This window comes from Callorhinus ursinus, unplaced genomic scaffold (genome assembly GCF_003265705.2).
Source record: "Callorhinus ursinus isolate GAN/ISIS: 27379988/994484 unplaced genomic scaffold, GSC_fseal_2.0 scaffold9, whole genome shotgun sequence".
In the NCBI taxonomy this organism is placed as follows: domain Eukaryota; kingdom Metazoa; phylum Chordata; class Mammalia; order Carnivora; family Otariidae; genus Callorhinus; species Callorhinus ursinus.
The window spans coordinates 64,067,643-64,091,090 of NW_027397071.1; the positions used below are offsets into that span (position 1 = coordinate 64,067,643).

Here is a 23,448-nt window from a genome sequence, read left to right on the forward strand (position 1 = left end):
GGGGGGGGGGGGGGGGGGGGGGGGGAGGGAGGAAGGAAGGGATGAGAGAAGGAACAAAGGAAAATGGATGGTGCTAGAAGGGTCCTAAAAGTTTGTCTAGTTCAGCCCTTTGTTCTAAAGATGAACAAACTGGCTAGATGGAATCGGATCTGGGACTGGAAATCCTGGTTTCCTGACATCTGGTCAGGATCTTTGCAAGAGCAGAGATACAGAGCACTGAGAAGTGACATAGGGAAGGCAAAGGGCCAGGGTAGAAAGCTGGACCTTTGCTTTACAAACACTCTTCACAATGTGTGGTCATATTTGTCTATTTACTTGTGTTATGTCTGTCTTTGCAGGGTCAGCTCCATGAGACCAGAGACTGTGTCATGTCCACTACTACATCCCTAGCACCCAAAACAGGGCCTGCATATAGAAGGCACTCGCTAATTATGTCCATCATTCATAGTAGCAGCAACATAGAAAGTATCTATGAATTACACCGAAAATACTACATAGAAAAGAATATATAAAAGACTAGTATATAAAAGAATATAATACTAATATAAGACATAGAAGATGAGGGGCGCCTGGGTGGCTCAGTCGTTAAGCGTCTGCTTTCGGCTCAGGTCATGATCCCAGGGTCCTGGGATCGAGCCCCGCATCGGGCTCCCTGCTCAGCGGGAAGCCTGCTTCTCCCTCTCCCACTCCCCCTGCTTGTGTTCCCTCTCTCACTGTGTCTCTCTCTGTCAAATAAATAAATAAAATCTTTATTAAAAAAAAAAAGACATAGAAGGTGATCTGAATTAGTTGAGAGACATTCATGCTCACGGACAGGCTGACTTAATATTAAAAACATGTCCCAGGGCGCCTGGGTGGCTCAGTGGGTTAAGCAACCCGACTGTTGATACCAGCTCAGGTCATGATCTCAGGGTCATGGGATCAAGGCCCATGTTGGGCTCCATGCTCAGCAGGGAGTCTGCTTGGGAGTCTTTCCCTCTGCCCCTTCCCTCGCTCATGCTCACTCTCTCTCTCTCAAATAAATAAATAAAAATCTTAAAAAAAAATAAAAATAAAAAAAGATTTCTTATCAGTGAAGGGCACCATGGAGAAAATAAATAAATAACAGGATAGAAGATATTCACAATGTTTAAAACTGACAAAAGATTAACATTTAGGGGCAGTTGGTTAAGTGGCTCAGTTGGTTAAGTGGCTGACTTCGACTCAGGTCATGATCTCATGGGTCTTGGGATCAAGTCCCAGGTCAGGCTCCCTGCTCAGTGGAGAGTCTGCTTCTCCCTCTGCCTCTCCCCCACCCTCAAATAAATAAATAAAATCTTTAAAAAAGATTAACATTTAGAAGCTACAAGAAATTTCTGCAAATGAACATGAAAAAGAGAAAACTCAAAGCAAAGGATATACATGCAATTTTTAGAAGTGGCAACCCCCCAAAGACAAAAAGTATAGGGACAGCTGCTTACAAGCACTAGTAATCAGAGAGATTTAAGTTAAACTACAATAAGATATCACTTTCTATAATTTACACCAATAAAAATTAGAAGGCTGAATAATCGCAAGATTTGCAGAGATACAGGATTCCCTAAATCCCTCAGGCTGGCAGGATTATGAAGTGGTAGAGTCATTCTGGAGAACATTCCTTATCATATAGTCAAATTAGGTATATGCACATTTTATAATTCAGCTATTGAGCCCTGAGTATGCATCCCCCCAAAACTTCATCCAGGTGTACAAGAGAATATGTGTAAGGATGTTCATTGCAGCATTATTTGTGGACTCGGAGTTGGAAGCAGCTTGGAAGACCATCACTCAGAGAGTGAACAGGTAAAATGTATGGGATACCACCACTGCATATTATGTAGCAATCAGAAGAAACAGAAATTGGTTGTAGAGTGTATTCTTTGGTACAAAAAAGCAAAAAAGGAATTGGATTAATAAAACAATACCATTTATATACATTAAAAATACATGCCCACAAAACAGCAATGTATATTTTTAAGAACATACACAAATGAAAAATACACATTAAATTGCTAGTAACAAAATGAAGAGGGAATATCATTACAGATCCATATGATCACCTCAATAGATACCAAAAAATAGGAAAAGCAAGGTTGTGGGAAACAAGAGCAATATACAAAATTCAATTGTATTTTATATACGTGCAAAGTACAGTCATAAATTGAAAATTTTAAAATGTTATTTATAAGAGCATTAAAAACTATGAAATACTTAGGGAAAATGGTTATAAAAGATATGCAGGTTATATATGCTAAAAATCACAAAATATTGCTGGGGGAAGTTAAAGAAAATCTAAAAAAAAGATAAGCCATGCTTATGAATCATAAGGTAATAGTATCAAAGAGGTAAATTCTCCTCTGATTGATCTGGAGATTCATTGCAATCTCAATCAGAAACTCAGCAAGATTTTGTGCAAAAATTGACAAACTGATTCTAAAATCTGTATGAAAATGCAAATGACTTAAGGTAGCCAAAGAAATTTGAAAATGAAGAACAAAGTTGGAAGACGTACACTGCCTAGCTATCACAACTAATTTTAAAGCTATGATAATAAAGGCAATGTGGTGTTGCTGTTAATATAGATATATATATCAATGGAACAGAATAGAGAGTCCAAAAATAGGCCCACACATAAATAACCAATGATTTCTTATAAAGGTGCAAAGGCAATACAGAAAGGATACTCTTTTTAACCCATGGTGCTGGGACAATATTCATTTCCAAAAAAAAAGAAGAAGAAGCAGCAGCAGCTCTTGATTCTTACCTCACACTTCATATAAAATTCAACTAAAAATGGATCACTGACCTAATTGTAAAACCTAAAACTCTAAAACTTCTGGGAGAAAACAAAGGAAAGAAAATCTTAGTGACCATGGGTTAGGCCAAGATTTTTTAAATAAGACACAAAAAGCACAAATTATAAAACAAACAAAAAACCCTGATAAATTGGATTTCTTAAAAATTAAAAAAAATTTGCTCTTCAGATGGCACTGTTCAGAAAATGAAAATACAAGCCACGTTCTGGGAGAAATTATTTATTTGCAAAACTCTGTTTGACGAAAGATTTGTGAACAGAACATTGAAGAAGTTATCACAACTCAGTAAAAAGTCAAACAACCTAGTACTTAGCAAAAAATTTGAACAAAGGATTCACTAAATAAGAATGTCAAATAAGTATTACCATCATTAGTCATTGGAGAAATGCACATTAAAACCACAATGAAATACCACTTCACACCCACAAGGATGACTGTAATCACAAAAATGGGCCAGGTCAGGTGTTGGTGAGGAGATAGAAGAGATGGAGCTCTCCTAACTCTCACATCTTGTTAAATGCCTGACGCAGTGGAAGTGCCCCCAGTACATTATCAATTAATCATAGCAGCCATTAAGAACATGAATGATGCACAAAGTTCAATGAAAAAACACAGACACGGGCTCTACCCTCATGAGGCTTCTGTCTAGCCATATTCTCTCCCTCTAGATGTGACAATCCCTTGAGTTCACTGTCTTTTTTTTTTAATTTAATTTAATTATGTTATGTTAATCACCATACATTACATCATTAGTTTTTGATGTAGTGTTCCGTGATTCATTGTTTGCGTGTAACACCCAGTGCTCCACGCAGAACGTGCCCTCCTTAATACCCATCCCCGGGCTAACCCGTCCCCCCGCCCCCCTCCCCTCTAGAACCCGCAGTTTCTTTCTCAGCGTCCATAGTCTCTCATGGTTCTCCTGAATTCACTGTCTTTAAGAACTCCTGTTTTCCTAGTCCTGAGCTAATGTTTTAGGTTATGGCTGGAAACAGTGGTTACTCCAGCTGTGGCATGTCTAGAAGTCTGGAGGAAAAAGGCTCTAGAACTGTGAAGAAACGGTTGGCATTGATTCAGCCAGACCTCTAGCATGAGCTGCTGATTTGAGAGGCGAAGAAAGAAGTGGGACTGCTAAACCCTCCGGACAGATTAAGGGAAAAGCTCTGAGGCAGAAGATTCAACTAAGCAGGGGCCCTTCTGCCACTTGGAAGGCTGACTGGAGTCAGAGGGCCACTGCTTCTTGCCAGAAGCAACTGTGGAACAGTGAAAGAGCAGGTCTATAGTCGGAACAGCTTAGCAGCCAGAAGATCCTGGGCAAATCATTTTTTCTCTCTTAGCCTCCAATTCCTGGGCACGTAGATGACAGGTGAACAACATAGTAAATCAGCGAATGAGAAAACTGTGGAATATTGGAAACAACATGGGTTCTAGACACAAGGAATCTCTATTTTTTTATTTGAATTCAATTAACCAAGGTATAGTACATTCTTGGTTTTTGATATAATGTTCAATGATTTGTTAGTTGAGTATAACACCCAGCGCTCGTCATATCACGTGCCCTCCTTAATGCCCATCACCACACAAGGAATCTTTAAAATGGTGATCAGGAGAGTAGAAACAGGCTAAGCCTTTTGTATAAGGAAGGGAAGAAACACAGAGTGACCTGGTCTCTGTGAATCTATGAATAGCTGTGATGAAGACAGTGGAGAAGAGCTGCTCCATGTGATCTTGAGGGTGGGAACCAACACCTTGTGGGTATAAGGTATGCTTGCAGTGCACACCTCAGGCAGGCAGACTTGATTTACGGAAGTTTCTAAAGGTTAAGAGTTGCTTAAAAGTGGAGTTGGCTACCTCAGAAGGAAGTGAGCTTCTTGTCACTAAATGTCATAATCAGTGTCCAGGTAGGATTAATGAAAAGACACATCACACATAACAGAGAATCCAACCCAAATTCTGAATTGAGAAAAATGGAGTTTTGAATTTGGATATGCTGAGTTTGAATGGAAAGCAGGGCATGCAAGTGGAGGAGGTACTGGGGGTACATTTGGAACGTCATCATGAAAATGTCGATAGCTAAAGAAGGTCAACAGCCTCCCCATTACTGGTTTTGGTAAGTAAAGGCCAAGTGATTCTAAATATTTATAGAAGTGTGCTGGTGGAGTCAGAATGGCTAAAATGAACAAGTCAGGAAACGACAGATGTTGGCGGGGATGCGGAGAAAGGGGAACCCTCCTACACTGTTGGTGGGAAGGCAAGCTGGTGCAACCACTCTGGAAAACAGTATGGAGGTTCCTCAAAAAGTTGAAAATAGAGCTACCATACAATCCAGCAATTGCACTACTGGGTATTTACCCCAAAGATACAAATGTATGGATCCGAAGGGGTATGTGTACCCCGATGTTTATAGCAGCAATGTCCACAATAGCCAAGCTATAGAAAGAGCCAAGATGTACATAAACAGATAAATGTGTATAGAGAATATGTGATATATATATATATATATATATATATATATATATATATACACAATGGAATATTATGCAGTCATCAAAAGGAATGAGATTTTGCCATTTGCAATGACGTGAATGGAACTGGAGGATATTATGCTGAGCAAAATAAGTCAGTCAGAGAAAGACGTGTATCATACGACCTCACTGATAAGAGGAATTTTTAATCTCAGGAAACAAACTGAGGGTTGCTGGAGTGGTGGGGGGTGGGAGGGATGGGGTGTCTGGGTGATAGACATTGGGGAGGGTATGTGCTATGGTGAGCGCTGTGAATTGTGTAACACTGTTAAATCACAGACCTGTACCTCTGAAACAAACAATACATTATATGTTAAAAAGAAGAAGAAGAAGATAGCAGGAAGGGAAAAATGAAGGGAGGGAGGGTGCCTGGGTGGCTCAGTTGGTTAAGCGACTGCTCGGGTCATGATCCTGGAGTCCCGGGATCGAGTCCCACATCGGGCTCCCTGCTTAGCAGGGAGTCTGCTTCTCCCTCTGACCCTCTTCCCCCTCGTGCTCTCTATCTCTCATTCTCTCTCTCTCAAATAAATAAGTAAAATCTTTAAAAAAAAAATGAAGGGAGGGAAATCGGAGGGGGAGACGAACCATGAAAGACTATGGATTCTGAGAAACAAACTGAGGGTTCTAGAGGGGAGGGGGGCAGGGGGGTGGGTTAGCCAGGTGATGGGTATTAAAGAGGGCACGTACTGAATGGAACACTGGGTGTTATATACAAACAATGAATCATGGAACACTACATCAAAAAATAATGATGTCATGTATGGTGGTTAACATAACATTAAAAAAAAAGAAGTGTGCTGGTGGGTGCCCTCCAAACCCCTGACAGCTTGTATAGTGCCTAGCATAATCAAACACAGATGCAGCCCCTTGCCACTGGCTGGATATCACTGCCCCCCCACCCCCCCCACCCCCCACCCCACCTCCTCAGCCGAGTGCCCTTGTGCACAGTGCAACCTGGCCAACTACTCGATGCAGGGGCCCTGGAGACCACCATGCCACAGACACTCAAGGCTTCTTCTTAAGGTGTCCATGTTGCAGATGACTCGTGCTCTTTTATAACTATTTATTTATTTTTTGAGAGAGAGAGACAGCATGAACAGAGGGTGGGGGAGGAGGAGAAGAGGTAGAGGGAGAGAGAGAATCTTAAGCAGGCTCCATGCCCAGTGTGGAGCCTAACACAGGGCTCCATCTCATGACCCTGAGATCATGACCTGAGCCGACATCGAGAGTTAGACGCTCAACCGACTAAGCCACCCAGGGGTCCCTTATAACTTTTTAGAAGAGCACGACAGTGTTTATCCTAGGCAAGGAGGTACTTTAGAGTCCTCTTCTTATTAGTATTATTAATAATAATCATAAAGGTAATATTCCCAGCCTTGACAGTACACCAAGTGCTTTCACATTCACCAGCATGATCCCCACAACAAATCCAGGAGCTCAGCATTGCTGTTGTTTTCACTTTATAGATGAGGACATGGAGATCTGGAGGGAGTAAGCTAGGAAGTTGTGAAGCTTTTTCTCGTACAGCATGTGTTTGGCAATTACAAACTCTTAATCACTATAGAAATGCATATTTAACTCACACAAACCACATCGGTCCTTCAAGAGCCCAAATAAAAGGAGAAAGCTGAAAAGCATGCAGCACTCCTAGATTTAGTTGAACCACCAATAACCCCCCTTAACCATTTATACTTCATTTAGCTCTGCCTGAGTCCTTCTGGACAACCTCTGGCCCTCTCATTCTGATGAATCCCAAATTTTGGCCCCATTTGATAGCCTCCTGTTCTTAACTCCCTCCTATGAAGACACGCTGCACAAATGGTTCTACTCTGAACGACCACCTCCTCAGACAGGTCCTGGGAGCTCCCCTCTTTGAGACTGTCTTGAAGGCAGCCCTCATCTGTTGGTGGATGCTGGTACTGCTGAACCTCTGCCTCAAAAGTGCTTGTCAGCTGTACAGATAGGTTTGTTGAGTCATCCATGGTCTCTCCCAGAGGCTCCCTTATGAACAGAGCGAGATGGTTGATAGCGTTAGATATCCAGTCTACGGGGCTGAGCTCAGTCTGGATCTGTGGTCAGGGCCAGGGGCTGACCAGTGGCCCAGGTCAGGGTGCTGATGTTCCTCTGAGAAAGTACGAGTACTTACTTGACAAAGGATTTATCCACCATGAATGTCATTCACATGCTTGCTGCCTTCCCTTGTGTCAACAACAGCTGAAATGTCCTTCCAAGGATTAGCCCATCCTTTGTCTTTGGATCTCAAGTGTCTTGCACTCTCTTGTGCTTTTCAAGGCTCTCTCTGGTGGAGCCCTCTCTCCCTAGGATCCTAAGTTCTTTCCTTCTGCCAGATCCTTCATATCAGCATACAAGTGTGCTGTATGACCCATGTTCTAAAAAGTCTCTGCATTGCCCATATGTTCTAATGCCACTCCACGACTTTACCCTTTCCCACAACCTGAGAAGGGGTTGCTTGGCTATTTGTGCTTCCTCTCCTCCCTCTCGTTCTCAAACTATTGAATTTCTGTCTCCAGCGGTCAACAGAAATGGCTCCTGTCAACCTCCCTGTGGTCAAATCTAATGGTCAATTCCCTGGTTTCTTTCACTGGATATCTTGCCTTCTCTCTCCTGGGTTTTCTCCTACTTCTATTGCTTAGGGTGGAGGCTCCCCTCTCAAACTGGAAATGATAAGGTCCTCTGGGCTTAGACACAGGCTTTCTTCAATTCTCAATCTCTTTCAGGTGGGCCCTTAGCTTTAAGTAGCATCTCCATGCAATGGAGCCCAAAGGGACCCTTCCAGCCTGGACTGTTCTGCTGAGCCCCATGCTCACGTGTAAGCCATTCCCCTAGTACCTCCACGTGGACCCCGGTAGGCAGCTCATACTTAACATGACCTAAAACTGGATTCTTGTCACCGCCCCCAACCCCCCACTCCCTCAGGCTTCCCCTCTCAGTAAATGCAGCCAGTTCCTCAGGACAAAACCTCAGTGTTGTCCTAGATTCCTCTGGCCCCCTCACCCCCATGGCACATCTGCTACATCTGGCTCTCTGTATGATCCAAATCTGCTCACTTTCCTCATTTTCCTACAACCTCCGTGGTTGGAGCCACCCCCATCCTCACCCCAAGTACTGCCCTAACGCCCTTACCGGGCTCCTGAAGGCCTCACTTGCCACCTCACCAGCCTCCACACTACAGTCGGATCCATCTTCTAAAAATGTAAATCAGGTCATGTTACTCTTCTTTAAAACCCTCCTCTACCTTCTCAGCAAAACTGAAATTCCAGTGTCTTCCTTTGACCTACAAAATCTTACTTCACCTGGCCCCTCTCATCTCTCTGTGATCTCTTAGAAATTTCTCCCTTGTGCTCTACATGTCCAGCTTTGCTGGACTTCTGTCTGTTTCCCAAACACACCAAGGTGGCTTTCTCTTTCAGGGCTTCACCCTCTGCTGGGAATGCTCTTTCCCCAGATCTCTTCCTGCCAAACTCCTCCTAGTTCACTGGACACTCTATCACTTCCACTGTCCCCACTGGTAATGGTTACTGCTATGTTGTTTGTCATCATCAACTAGGAAGAAAGGTCTGTGTGAGCAAAGACTCTACCTATCTTGTTCACCAATTCTTTAGCACCAAGCATTGAGTAGACTCGCAACACACACGCGTTGCATTGATGAATGAATGAATTCTCTCATGCTCTTTCAGGAGTCACCATCACTACCATGCTCCAGGCACAGAAGCAGGCACTTGCTAAGCATGAGCTCCTTCTAGCTCGTGGAAGGCTCTGAAGCCACACTGCCTTCTTTCAAACCCTGGCCCCACTTATGACTGGCTATGTGACTCTGGGCAGGTTTTAGGGCCTCAGTTTCCTCATCTGTAAAATAAGGATAATAATGGTATCTCCCTCATCAATTTACTATGAACAAGTAAGAGGGTAATGCATTTAAATAAAGTGGTAAGAACAGTGCTGGGCACACAGTAAATTCTCAGTAAAAGTTCGTAAAGATTAATAATGCAAAACAGCAACTCTGTAAGACAGGATTCTTCAATCACAGTATGACTGGTATTTTGGATGGGATAATTCTTTGTTGTGGGAACTGCCCTACTCATGGTAAGATGCCTAACAGCATCTGGCCTCTACCCACCAGAGGCCAGCAGCACCTTCCCAGTTGTGATAACCAAAAGTGTCTTTAGATATTGCCAAATGTTCCCGTGGGGGCAGAAAGGGCAAAACCATTTTCCGTAAGGCATACGCTTTTACTCCCATTGACAGATATGAAATTGGAAGTTCTCCAAGTTTAAATAAGTGGCCCAAGGTCTTACTACAACCTCCGTGGATGGAGGCATCACCAGCATCTTCATCCCAAGCACTGCCCTAGTGCCCTTAGGGATACAAAGAGAGGGAGCTAGGATTCAAACTCTTGTCTTTCTGGCCCCACAGCACATGCTCTTTTCTCCACGGCTTACTGTGCTCGAGGCCCGAGACCCCTTTCCCTCCCCCCGGTTGGCTCACACACTCACAGATCCGTGCTAATTACATAGCAATGTAAAACGTTATATGTGGTTTGTTATTTTATATCCAGGAACATGGGCTATAGCCTTCATTACATAAAGCAGCTGTGTGTATACTTGGGGTCTAAGTGCTACTTAGTGGTCAGCTCGATGGGGTATTTTGTTTCAGGCATCACATTTCTGTTTCCCCTTCCCATACTTCTTTGAATCCTAAAAGGAGGAATGGAGACTGGCACAGCTTGGGCTAGAGTGAAAGGCAAAAGTCTCCTAAAGGACAATCGTCCCATGTCCTAATGAGGTTGGGAGAGACAGTCCAGGATGTGCTACATGCAGTGTGAGTGTGTCCCCCAGTGATTGTGTGTGTGTGTGTGTGTGTGTGTCCAGAAGCCACACCCAGTCAGCCCATGTTACCTGTGCTACCTCCCCGTCTGTGTCTGAAAGGAAGCAAGTGGTTTCGTAGAAAGAACTAGACAGTCCAAGCCTCCAATCATCAACTGTGTGACTTGAATATGCCATGTGTCCCCTCTGAGACTCTGTTTCCTAATCTTTAAAATGGGGATAAAAATATCTGTCTCACAGTGTTGCCAAGACCCGTTAGATAAATGGTCATGCACAGAATTGGTCTACGACAATCCCTAGCTGCTCTTCCTTCGGCACCTGCCAATCCCCCGGACAGTGCTACCCAAGCCCACACTCCAGCCCACCCCCTTCTCCGGCCTGGACGTTCTATTCCCAGCCCCACCACTGTCCCTGTGCTTTCTCTTTCCATCTATTCAAATGCTACCTTTCCTTCACCGCCTAATTCAAATCCCCACTGTTCCTGGAAGATGTCCTTGACACTCCAATTCTCCCTGACTTCTCCTGGACTCTCACAATATTACATCACTCACCTGGCACTTAAATGCATTATAACTAGACACCTGAGTATTTCCATCTTGTTTCAAAATTACAAGTAGCCAGAGGTCAGGACTATATTCCTTCATGCTTAACACTATATGGTACACGTGGGGACCCGATAAGCATTTGTGAATTAATGGTCAGTGCATAACACTCTTGTTGTGTCACTGATGCCTGCACACCTCTCATCGAGAACCTGACATGTAGTCACTCTCAACCAGCACCTACAATTTATGCAGGGCAAACTAAGAAGATTATATCCTCTGAATGGTGAGATGAAGGACTTTCCACAATCATGCATGGCCCTTCTTGCTGTAGTCTTATTTCCAACCCTTCCAAGTGTTTCTCGAATGCCAGCTCTCCCCCAACATCATTTACAGTTCCCCAGATACGTCAGACGCTTACACTCTCTTTCCTCCGCACATGCTGTTCCCACTATCTGAAATGACCTTCCTCTCCTCATCCTCCCTGTCCAGAGCCTGCTCATCCTTAAAGGTCAACTCAAATACGACCTTCTTGCAAAGACCTTTGCTGATTTCCTCTCTCCTAAGGCTGGCTTTCTCTCCTAAAGTTGTTCCCCTAACACATACACACACCCCATGTGTCTCCCAAATCACACGATTTGCATATCTTGTCTCCTTCACTGGATTGCAAGTGCTGTGAGGACAGCATCTGGCTGATTTCCTCCCTGTTCTCCACGCCTCCACTGAGCTGGACCACAGGTGGGTTGTTTTTTTTTTTTTTAATTCCTCTTCTTCTTTTTTTTTAGTTATTCTTTTTAAGTTGTTTTTTGTTTTGCTTTGTTTTTTGTTTGTTTGTTTGTTTGTTTTAGGAATGCCATCTGTATAGCAACTCCAATCCATACCCTATGATCCTGTGTCTATCACCCCACTCCAGGAGGGAATGCCCTTTTCTGAATCATCTCAGTGTCTGATATTTTCTAGTTCTTTCCATCACTCTAGACTGTCTTCAGCACTGCTGATGCTGCAGGGTCCTGGAGTCTGCTTTCCTTCCTCCACACCCCCTACCTCCAATGCAGTCCTGTCTTTCAGTCATCAAGGATTAACTTCCAGACAAGGAAGGCTGGGAAAGAAGGCAGAGCTCTGGGTGGGTGAGAGATGGGCACAACTGGGATAGCAGTTGAACTGTAAGTCAGGCCTGGTGGGGCCCGTTTGAAAACACCAGTAGGGTCAGTGACCCAGGCAATGGCTGGCCAGAGGGTAGCCCTCCAGCCCAGGGCAAAATGACTCCTTTAGGTCAGCTGAGCAGGGAGCCCCTCATCTCCTTCCCTGAGAGACGCCCTTTGGCAGGCCCTGGGGCTCCTGGATCTGCTCAAGAGGCAGATTTTGTTGGTTTAGTTACGCTACAAGGCTTCTGTGTCTGCCCGGGCTGTTATAGCCTACAGATTCCTGGTACCCATCTGATTGAACAACTTCATTAAATTGCAATAAAAGGAAAGTGGGCCGGATATGCACTGGGAGAGGAAGCGGGTGGCTGAGTCCACTGCCTGCTTCCTGAGCCCCGGTGCCTTTCCCATCCTGCCTATAGGCCCCGGGGCAGGCAGTGGCCATGGGATTCTGAACTCTAGTGTTGGACACAGAAGACTCTTAATGGTTTACTGCTCCATGAGCTTGTTCATACTGATGGCAGGGAAACTGAGGCCAACAGATCTCCCTGAAGCTGCTCAGTGAGGCAGTAGCAGAAGCACAATGAATCTCTAGGATTTTAGGACTGTCCATCCAGGGCTTCTCTCGCCCCCCCAGGTGGGAGAGAAAATTGTTGGAAAACACTAAGACCCTTGTTCTTGAGGAACACCTTCTCCTGGGGCCCCAACTTGTTTGTTTTTTGTTTTTTTGGTAACAGCTTTATGGAAATATAATTCATACACCATACAATTCACCCATTTAAAGTGTATAATTCAGTGGTTTGTAGTATGTTCACAGCGTTGTGCAATTAATTCACCACAATTAATTCTAGATGATTTTCATTACTCCCCAAAGCAACCCAGTACCATTCAGCCAAGGTCCCCCAAGCTCCCCCAAGCTCCCCATTCCTCCTAATGCTAAGCAACTACTAATCTACTTGCTGCCTCTATTATTTGCTGCTTCTGGACCTTTTGTATGAATAAATCATATCATATTTTCATATATGCCCTTCTGTGGCTGGCTCCCTTTATTCAGTGTAATGTTTTCAAGGCTGATCCACATTGTAGCGTGTATCAGTACTTCATTCCTTTTTCTGGACAAATAATATTCCAGCATAAAAATATATCACATTTTGTATGTCCATTCATCTATAGATGGACATTTGGGTTGTTTGTCCCCTTTAGTTATTTTGAACAATACTACTACTTTGTATGGATGAATGTTTTCAACTCTCTTTCCACCTAGGAGTGGAAAAACCTGTTTGTTCTTGCATCTTATTAACAATATCGGTAACAGTGCTGGTGGAGATTCTAAGTATTATTGCACACATTGACTCAAAAAATAGGACAGGCGGGGAGCCTGGGTGGCTCAGTCGGTTAAGTGTCCATCTATTGATTTCAGCTCAGGTCACGATCTCAGGGTTGTGAGATCCAGCCCCATGTCAGGCTCTGCACTGAGTGTGAAGCCTGCTTAAGATTCTCTCTCTCTGCCCCTCTCCAGCTCAATCTCTCTCTCCAAAAAAAAAAAAAAAAAAAAAAAAAAAAAGACAGGAAGCTGGATGGAGAAAGAGAGGCACAGGGAGGTAACTGTTTTGACCCTGGTCACACAGCCATAGGATAGCACCATGAAGGAAGAAGTCATAGCTGGTACTCATGACAATTAGCCAATGAAACTTTTATAATTTTAGGGGGAAAAAAGGCCTTAGAACATTTTTAAAATCACATACACGCACATATTCACAGGCACCATCACTTTAATTATATGGGTCCATTTTTAACTTGATCAGGTCCTTTCTTATCCTCTACCTTCTAACTCCCCATGAAGACCATCACACTCCATCTCAGTGGAATGAACTCTTCCTCGCACCTCCCAACTGTTTCACCTCATCCTTACCAAGTGCTGTGGGAGCTTTGGAGCCTCGGGGAACAGGGGCTCTTTAAGGGACTTCTCTTTTGTCACAGCTGCAGTTCTCAGGGCTCTGGGTGAGGGAAACATGGAGCCACACTGTTGTCTCGGCCCATCTGGGCACTCTGGCCTGCTCTGCATCTGTCGCCAGATGTATGCTCGGGCTGAGACTGAGGTTGCTCCGAATACCTAGTTGGCTGAACCATGTGAGATTGCCAACATGGGTTAGTTTTGGCCCACAGAAACGGCAATCTCATGTGGTTCAACCTGCAAGTCTCTGGTGTCCCCCTCCTTCCCTTCCGTGTTCTGCCCCAAGGCCCAGATCTTGTGCTCTGGAAGCCTTTCTGCCCCTCCAGCCCGGCCCAGCCCCGTCTTCCTTGCCCAACCTTCTAGAGTGGCCGTTCTCCAGCTGTTCAATCTGGTGCCTGAAGACAAGAGTGCTCCAGAGTGCTGGGAAAGCACTGGTCTGGGAGTCAGGTCACCTCTGCACTGATTGCCTATCTGCCCACCGACCTCTCTGCCCCCAACTCACCACCTACAGTCATGCCTCCTCAAAGAACAGGTCAGCTCCAGCTACCCTCTACTTCAAATCTTGCCATGAGCGCTCCCTAGCCCCTAGTACATAGAAAGTACAAACTCTCCAGCAGGGCCAGAAGACAAGACTTCAGCTCCTGCCACTGGCCTCCTGTTCCGGCCGTGCCCGGCTGCTTGCAGTCCCCTGCGGGCACCTATGCCCTCTCCCCTCTGCACCTTGGCACCTGCTCTTCCTTCACCTGGAAGACTTTGTGCAGCCCCTCCACTCAGCAGCCTGTGACATACCATTCAAGACCACTCCCGGGAGTCTTCCCTGAGCCTCTGAGCTGCGTTAGGAGACCTTCCTCTCTGTTCCCATTTGGCAGTGCTTCTCTCTGTCCTGGCGCTCATTGTCTGATTTTAATTGCCTCTTTGCATGACTGTCCCTGTCTTTCTCTCTAGGCTATGGGCTCCTGACAGTCCTACCTAATTCATACTTCAGTCTCTGTTGTCAGCATAGGAGGAATCAGTGAACTTTCATTTAACAGAACTAAGCAAGGGTGCCTGTGACTCAGTTTCCCCACTTGCTGAAAATGGCCCAGAAGCATGTGCCCTGTCCTTTGGTTTCCTTGAAGCTTCCTCTGCCTCTCAAGAACAGAAGGTTGGTTTTAAGGGCTCTCTCAATTCCTATGGTCTAAGGATTTGAGACTATGAATCTTCCTTGCTCCCCGGCCATTTACAGGGATCCTGTGCAGGTCCAGTTAATGGGAGAAGACTGTTTAAATGGAAGGTGCCAATGAGTTGTGAGGAAGATTACTTTGTTGTTTTGTTTTGTTTTAATTCAACTAGAGTTTGCAGAGCACCTACTAAGCGCGTGCCAGTGTTAGCCAGGAACGGTGTGATACAAAGTTGTAATTACCAGCTTCCCTGGATTTCCGTTGAGTGCTGCCTTCCCAGCCAGTCTGGGAGTGCTTGCCCACTCCTGCCTCCTTCGCTGTTAACTCCCGTCAGGACCTGCGCATCAGATGCTTTAGGCGATGCTGGTCCGTGTCCCCGAATTCATCGTCCAGCGGTGTCCACGGAAGAGCCCACAGAAGTTGGCCGAGCGGGGCTTCGGCCCGGGCGCCCCCTGGTGGCCGCGCCCGGAAGCTACGGCCGGCGGGGAGCGGGCCAGGGGAAGGGGGAGCGATGGGGGAGGAGGAGGCACGGGCAGGGGAGGAGAGGAAAAAGTTGCGCTGGGAAGTTTGGAAAGTGGGGAAGTGGCTGCTGCGGGCTTCGCCTCCCTCCGCGCGTGTGTGAGGGAGCGAGCGAGGGAGCGAGAGAGGAACGAGCGAGCGCCTGCCATGCCCATCAGACCCCGCCTCGCCGCGCCCGGGCGCGGAGCTCGCCCCGACTCCCTGCGGCCCGGCCCGGCCCGGCGCGGCCCGGCTCGGCCCCGGCCCCCCGCCCCCCGCGCCGGGTCCTCCCCTCCCCCCGCCCCGGCGGCCCCAGCCCCCCGCCCGGCCCGGCTCCGCGGCGCTCTCCCGCCCTCCTCCCTCCCTCCCTCCCGGCCGCGGAGCAGCATGGCGGAGCCCGGGCAGCGGCCGCGCGGCCACCCGCCGCCCCTCTGAGCCCGGCTCTGGGGCAGCCGGGCGCCCCAGACCCGACCCCCGCCCCGCCGCGCCCGCCGCCGCACTTGTCCCACCGCGCGCCCCCTGGAGCGCCGCGCACCCCTGGGACCCTTGCGCGCCCGGCTCCCCCGCGTAACCCGGGACCCCGCGCGCCCTGGGAGCCCGGTACCGCCCCGGGACCCCGCGCGCCCCTGGACCGCGACGCAGCTCCGGGACGTCGGCGCGCCCCGGGACCCGCGCGCTCTCAGAACCCCGGGCTTGGCCAACGGGGCTGCGCGCCTGGGGAGGGGCCCCGCCCCGCCCCAGAGGGTCCCCCCGCTTCCAGCAGACGGAGCCCCGCCCCAGAGGGACCCCCAGGTCCAGCAGGGACACCCAGCCCCGCCCCAGAGGGCTCCCAGCATCCCGCCGCTGGAGCCCCGCGCCCCAGAGGAGCCTCCGTGCCCAGCTGGGGGCTCCCCGCCCCGCCGAGGGGGCGCCGCCCAGGAGGGTCCCCGCGCCCCGCGGGCCCCGGCAGGATGCACGCCGCCCTGGCGGGGCCGCTGCTCGCCGCCCTCCTCGCCACCGCCCGCGCCCTCCCGCAGCCCCCGGACGGAGGACAGTGCCGGCCGCCCGGATCGGTGAGCGAGCGCCTGCCCGGCTACTCTCCCGGCCGCCCAGCCACTCCAACCCGTGGGGACGAGGGCTGGTGGTGGTGGGGCGAGGGGGGGGTCCCTGCCTTCCGCACCCGCCTCAGCCCACCCGCTCCATCTCCGCTCGCCGGGTGCCGCTGCCTCGGGCGCCCTTCCCCGGCTCCTGCCGCCCGGTTCCTGCCGCCCGGCTCCAGCTCCGTGCCGGGAGCCGAGATGGGGCGCTCCCTCTCCAGCTCCTTCTCCACACGCTGACGCTCTCGGGCTCTCCTCGACTTTCGGTCCTGGTCCTGCTTGGACGTTTCCTCCCTGTGCCCCTTTGACTCGCTTCTTTCTTCCTTTATCCTTGTCTCTACCCTTCTGCTTGCTCTCTGCCCACTTCTGACTCCGTTCCTACCATTCCTTGCCCTTCTCTGTTCTGACTTCCATCAGACCTGCTCTCTGTCCCATTCCCACTCTGTCCCCCTCTCAGGCTGCCCTCTCCCCTGCCCTCCCACTCTAACCTAAGGCAAACTTTCTCCCTGGTGCTGGTTCCCTCCTCTCTCTACCTCTCCAGCCCAGGCCCCAGCACCCAATCTCCCAACTGCCCCCATTTCACAAAAAGGGGGAAGATTCCAGAGGAGAGGAAAAGGAAGTGCCAGGGCATGCTGGCCTAATATCTCCTTGGGGGTTGAATAATTACTGGTTCTCTTAATTTTCCTTCTCAACTAAGAATCCCTTGATTTCTCTCGGTCTCCTTCCCTCATAGTGTAAATGAATGCCTTGAAAATAACACTTATTTGGAGGCCAGGGAACAGGAAAAGGTTTTGTAGGGTCCTCACTCACTGCCGAGTTAGCAGGGAGTTAGTTGACCTTGGGCAAGGTGCACCTCCAGTGTCCTGATTTGTGAGGGAACGGGGAGGTCGGTGGCCAGCTGGGAGCTCAGAGCGAGTTGACCTCCAGTATGCCGGGATTCGCGATTTTTGGTTGTTAGTAAAATAAGGTACTGTTCCCCCACCCACCCCGTCACATCATTTGTGCTGGAATCAGGCGGAAAAATTTTATGAGTTGACCTCGAGCTTGTAAGTGGTCAGTGGCCCGTCCAGGGGCTTCTCTGGTTGGAAAAAGACTTTGCCTGAGAGAAATGATAGTCTCTTTCTCGTGCCCCTTAAGCTCTGGTCCTATGCTAGATCTGGAGAAAGGAGCCCTATGTCCAGGCCCCTTCTCACCCCTACAAATGCTCCTCCTCAGAGCCTCGGTCGTAGAAGACGACAGAGGTGGGGTTGGAGGCCAGGTACAGCGTTTTAGGGGAGGAGCCTGAAGCCCCAGAGGATGTACATTTCTTGGGACTAATTCCGGGGAATCTTCCCCCCCTGAACCAGGGCCCTGAGTCCGTATTTAACCTGCAGCTTTTCAAGCCCTTTCTCATCTGTGGTGGAGCTAGTAGCCGGCCCCCCAGACCTGCCCTCCAACAAGAACGTCGTGTCCACCCCGATGAATGGGAAGTAGCTGTTTAAATAGGTGTGCTATTTTTAATAGGTGTTCTGCTTTCAAAGTGCTCTTGGCATGTATCTTCTAATGGCTGGATTTAAAAGTTCTATGACTTCCTCCCTTCTTGCCAGAGCAGGACTCTTGCTCCTCCCTCTCCCCCACCGTCCGCATGGAACACCACCGGTGAAGGTTTGGCTTGGCCCAGCTTGAATATTCTCGGGTTCTGTGGAGTCCGTCCCTGGCACTCGCAGGGCAAGCTAATCCTCATGAGAGTGTCCTTCATTGCCTACTGCCTCTGTGCCCGGCGCTGCTCTTAGGGCTTCCTTACATTTTTCATCCTCCCCTGAGGTGGCTGCTCTCACCGCCATTTCACAGGGGAAACTGAGTCTGTGGGAAGCGGAACAGCGTGCTTAAGATCATCCAGCCACGACAGGGCAGAGGCAGGATTTGAATGAGGGTCCTTCAGCTTCCCAAGTCCTGGCTCTTGCCCCGACCCCACGTAGGCCTCTGCCTCCCACCCCCAGCCCCACCCGCCTCTCCCTGGGCTGCCCCCAGTCTCCCCTGCTGCCTTCAGCCTCACTGCTGGCCTTCTCTCCACCCGCCTGCAGCAGACGGAGCTGAACTCCTTCCTGTGGACCATTCGGCGCGAGCCCCCGGCCTACCTGTTTGGCACCATCCACGTGCCGTACACCCGCGTGTGGGACTTCATCCCGGACAACTCCAAGGCAGCCTTCCAGGCCAGCGCCCGCGTCTACTTTGAGCTGGACCTGACAGACCCCTACACTGTCTCGGCGCTGGCCAGCTGCCAGCTTCTCCCGCACGGCGAGAACCTGCAGGACGTGCTGCCGCAGGACCTCTACTGGCGCCTGAAGCGCCACCTGGACTACGTGAAGCTGATGATGCCCTCGTGGATGACGCCAGCGCAGCGGGGCAAGGGGCTCTATGCCGACTACCTGTTCAACGCCATCGCGGGCAACTGGGAGCGCAAGAGGCCCGTGTGGGTGATGCTCATGGTGAACTCGCTCACGGAGACGGACGTGCGCTCCCGAGGCGTGCCTGTGCTGGATCTCTACCTGGCCCAGCAGGCCGAGAAGATGAAGAAGAGCACCGGGGCCGTGGAGCGGGTGGAGGAGCAGTGCCACCCGCTTAATGGTCTCAACTTCTCCCAGGTAGGCGCTTGTCTGAACCGGGCAGCCCCCTTTGTCCTCCTTTCCGATTGCCTTCCTCCTTCTGTAGCCGGCGCCCTGGCCTTCTTCCAACGGCAGAGGCTCTTTCGGCCTGGGAGGCGGCTCTCTGGCTGCGTTAGTGGTGGGTCGGGGGCAAACTGGCATGTGCTAGAATTCGGGGTGAGAGTTGGGGTGTTTGCCTCTAGCTCAGTGGTGCTACCTGTTGGGGATAGGCACGCCCCACTTTCTGTGCTTGCCTGAGCGGAAAGAATTTTCCTGGGAGCATCAGAGTAAGGAAAACAAAAAGAGTGAGTTGCAAGTTTGTGTCCAGCTTCCCCGAGCCGGAGGCTGTCCCGAGGCTGCTATGTGGGCCCGGCTGGGCAAGCAGCGTGTATGTACAGAGGATGCATAGAGGGAGTCGTGGTTCCTGCGGCTTTGGGGGCAGGGGAGGTGCCGTGGACCTGGTGTCGATGTGGCTCTGGCTGGCTGTTGAAGGCTAAGCACTGCTGAATTGCCCCAGCCTTGCATGGCTCTAGGCGACCCTCGGACTGCCTCCCTAGGCCTGGAGAAAGTCAACAAGGATAGTTTTGGGGTTAATAATTTCAGAGCAATGTGTTCACTTAAAGTTTGACAGTTCTGATTTCTGGACCTCAAGAGAGGGGGCAGGGAGAAGGGAAGGGCTTCGGAGGTTTAAAGTCTCTGGCTACCCGAGGCCTGATCCAGCAAAATGTCATTAAAAGCCCCATCTCCATGGGCAGAGGTCACTTGCAACTCACTGGCCCCAAACTCAACTCTGAGACCCTGGGAACAATGAGTTCACATCTGTGCCTCGAGAACAGGCTGTCAATCTGGAGATGGGGGCTCCACGGCAGGGCTGGTGGCTCCTGCAAGGAGGCGCCAAAATGGCTTGGGCTGATGCCCTGGGTGAGGTGCGGCCCCCAAGACGTGCTTCTCCATTCAGGAGACAGCCTCATAAGTTGGCCAGGCTAGAAGCTCTACCACTGGTACCAGACCTGCTTGCCGCTCCCAGGATGTTGCAGACTCTTCCCCAGGGAAACAGCGGCAGAAACCGATCCCCCTTTGGAGATCTTCTGGCCTTTGTTTTTCCAGGGGAAATGCAATATCGTCCCCGGGGAGGTAAGAAGCCAGATTGATTTGCCGGCCAAATGAAAGGCGGGTTTGTCGGTTCTCCTGCTGGCTCTCCCATAATTGTGGAGTCCTTACCCAGAGGACCCTGGTGGCAGGAATATTGGGGCAGTTAGTCACGCCCCGCAGGGTTCTGACTCCGCCTGACTCCTTCTCCACGGGGGAAAATCCTGTGCATTCTCTGGCCCGGGCGCTGAATCCTCTGAACATACCGGCTTTCTCCCTCTGAAGTGACTTTTCCCTTGCCAGCCTCAGGAGCTGATATTATCTGTGTCGGGCTCCCCAGTGCTCACCGCCCATCTCATTTTGGAGGCAGGTTTGTGGGAGGCCTCTCTGTTCAGAGACCTCACGTCTGGCCTCGATATCTTTTTTAGGCCGGGGAGGTGGGGCATCCGACATCACCGTCTGCACCCTTTTTGTACCAACCACAGAGGAATCCGAGGAGAGCTGGAGGGAGTGCAGAAACCCTCTGGTCAAAGAGCCCCTGGCTTTAATCTGTCTCTCTTAAAACAACAAAACTATCTTTCTTTGGTGTCTGGAAGGAAACACTGCTGTTCAACCAAATGACGGCTTTGGTAGGTTGAAAACATTTGCTGTAAAGTGTGTGAAGTTATGTTTTAGGAAAAGTTCCTGAGAGCCATTTATCGGCCAGCAAGGAGCCCGCTGACAGTCTCCAAAGCCCATGTTTGAAGATCAAACGGACTCAAATCTCTCGTTTCAAAAATGGGCCCACCCCATCACCAGCCTGGGCCCGCTCTTAAAATTGTTCTCGGGTCTAGCTCCTCAAGAGGACTGCAGGAAGCAAGGCCGGAACAAAAGAAAACAGGACTCCTCTTGGTTCCCTAATCTGCACACCCTTCACCACCTGCCAGAGTGTCCGACCCCGCCAATTTGTCCTGTTATCATTTTGGAGCGAGGCGCTGAAATTTCTCCTCCATCCCTGTGGGCAGCTGTGGGCTAACTGGGAAGGGAGGGATTCCAGAGCTCGGGCAGATGGGGGTGTTTAGGGTCCTCAACCCCAAAGTCAGAAATGAGCAGCCTTCTCCGTAAAATTGTATGCGCGCGTGCACAGTTTGATATGAACATCTGTGATGCATTATTGTACCGAAATATCTGTTAAGTGCATCAGATTTTTATTTTTTCTTTCCTCTCAGCATTACTGTTATTGCAAAATATTTGGTGCGGGCAAACAATGAGAGAGGAAGGCGGGAAAAAGAAACCTTAAAAGAGAGAACCTTTTTGTTAAGAGCTGGGGTTTTAGTTTGAATTTTAGTATTTCTCAAATTTTTATATTTTCTTCTGGGCAGAAATACCACATTTTTCCTTGCTAAGTGGAGAAAAAATGTGTACATTTTAGGATTCCATGGGTGGGAGGAACCACTGAAAAAGTTTCTGGCCTCTGATTTCAGTATAAACTGAGAGTGCTGGACCCAACATCAACATGGGTTTGCAGTGTGACCTTGGGCAAGTCAGTTCCCTTCTCTCGGCCTGTTTTTTCCTGTCTGTGAGGTGAGATGCCAGGATTAGGTCATTATTCAAGCCCCTTCCAGTCCTGACATTCCACGGGACAGTTATAATCAATTCCACCTGCCAGGCACCCTGCACACAGGAGGCATGCTTTTCCATTTTGTTGGATGCTCTCTCGGGTGAGCACTCAGAAAGGCTGGATGACTTGCCCAAGGTCACGTGGCTAATGAGGAACAGAGACCAGTCTACCTGGCCCTAAATGAAGCCTTCCTGCTTCCTGCCACCCCATGCCCACCACGTATTTCATGTCCTTCTGTGATTCTTCCTTCAGTCCTTTCTGCTGTTTCTTTTTCCCCTTTAGGGCTCAAGGGCTTAACATTTTACTTCTTGGAGCATTTCTACTTACAGAGAAAGTATTTTGTTTGGCTGTGGGGCTAGAGAGAGGATGGTGAAGGCCCTGGTGTGTTAGCTCCCATAGTGGTTGAGAGATAGCAGACTTGCTTCTAGGTTTCAGTCCCTGCTCTGGCTCTCAAGCCAACGACTCATGTATAACTTCGTGTTGCCATCTGTAAAATGGGGCAGTGGTGACCAGCCTTTCACAATCGAGCGGGTTTTGTGAGGCTCTGAGAAGACACTGCTTGTGGGAGGTGATAGAGCATGTAAAATGACTACCTGGATGTAGGTCCTGTGCTTGGAAGACAGTTTGGGCGGGGCTCCAGGACAGAAGAGGAAGGCCACGCGGGTAGCCTCATCTCTGTCTTGTTGGCACCTTCTCCATCAGCCATATCCACTGTCCATCCTTTGTAGAACAGAGCAACGCTGGAGTGGGGTGGTGGCAGCCCCTACCCTCGGGGGCCTGGGGATGCCTGAGCCTTGAGTCCAGATCTTGTGACAGTCTTGGGACCTGCAGATTTCAATCGGCTCTGTCGGCTGCCTCCCGAGACTGGCACCGGCTGCCGCTAACTAGCGGGGCTGATCAGGAGATGGCCTTCTCCCTCCAGGGGGCCCCAGTTGTCCCCGCCCGGAACAGTGGACGCACTGGAGGAGAGTGCCTCCAAACCCCGCACTTCTCCAGGCATGATATAGCAAGGACCCTGCCATTCTGTACTTTGCCGTGTTGTAACAGACATGCCCACGTTACCCACGCAATGTGTATAAAGCCTGAGCACTTGGGCACGGCGGCCAAGGGCTTCCAAAATGTTTGTAAAATTCTTCAGCCCCCTCACTAGGAAGTTAGAAACCACAAAACTGTCATTGATTGAGCTCTGTCTGCACACAGGGCACTGCATTAAACCTCGTAAGTACATCCTCTCTAATCCTCACAGAGATGTGACGAGTCATATCATCATGTCTCTTTTACAGACGATAAATGGGGGCTGTACTTACACAGCCAGGCGGGTGGACTGAGGATTCCAGCTCAGGTGTGTCTGATGCTAGAGCCCACGCTTTTCAGGCATCTGAAAGATGAGTTCATTTTTGTTTTTAGTAGTCAAATGGCATTATCTGGTGACCTGTGTGTGTGTGTGTGTGTGTGTGTGTGTGTGTGTGTGTGTTGGAGTTGGGGGAGATCATCATTTTTTTGCCAAAAAATGAAATAAAATACGATAGAGATCATTGAAAAGTGCCAAAATTGATTTTTCCC

The 23,448-nt window shown here is 49.3% G+C and overlaps 1 protein-coding gene across 2 annotated transcripts in view; it reads left to right on the forward strand.

Annotated features, from left to right (window-relative positions):
* The first annotated feature begins 16,055 nt into the window (after nucleotides 1-16,055).
* TRABD2B (TraB domain containing 2B) overlaps nucleotides 16,056-23,448 on the forward strand; it is a 208,115-nt gene continuing 200,722 nt past the window's right edge. The window contains exons 1-2 of one of the 2 annotated variants that reach the window (XM_025871871.2): nucleotides 16,056-16,548; nucleotides 18,636-19,196. In XM_025871871.2, coding sequence (XP_025727656.1) covers nucleotides 16,447-16,548; nucleotides 18,636-19,196 — 663 coding nt within the window. In that variant the 5' untranslated portion in view covers nucleotides 16,056-16,446. Of the gene's footprint in view, nucleotides 16,549-17,702; nucleotides 17,831-18,635; nucleotides 19,197-23,448 lie in introns of those variants that run through there. The other variant, XM_073896791.1, reaches the window with a different exon arrangement.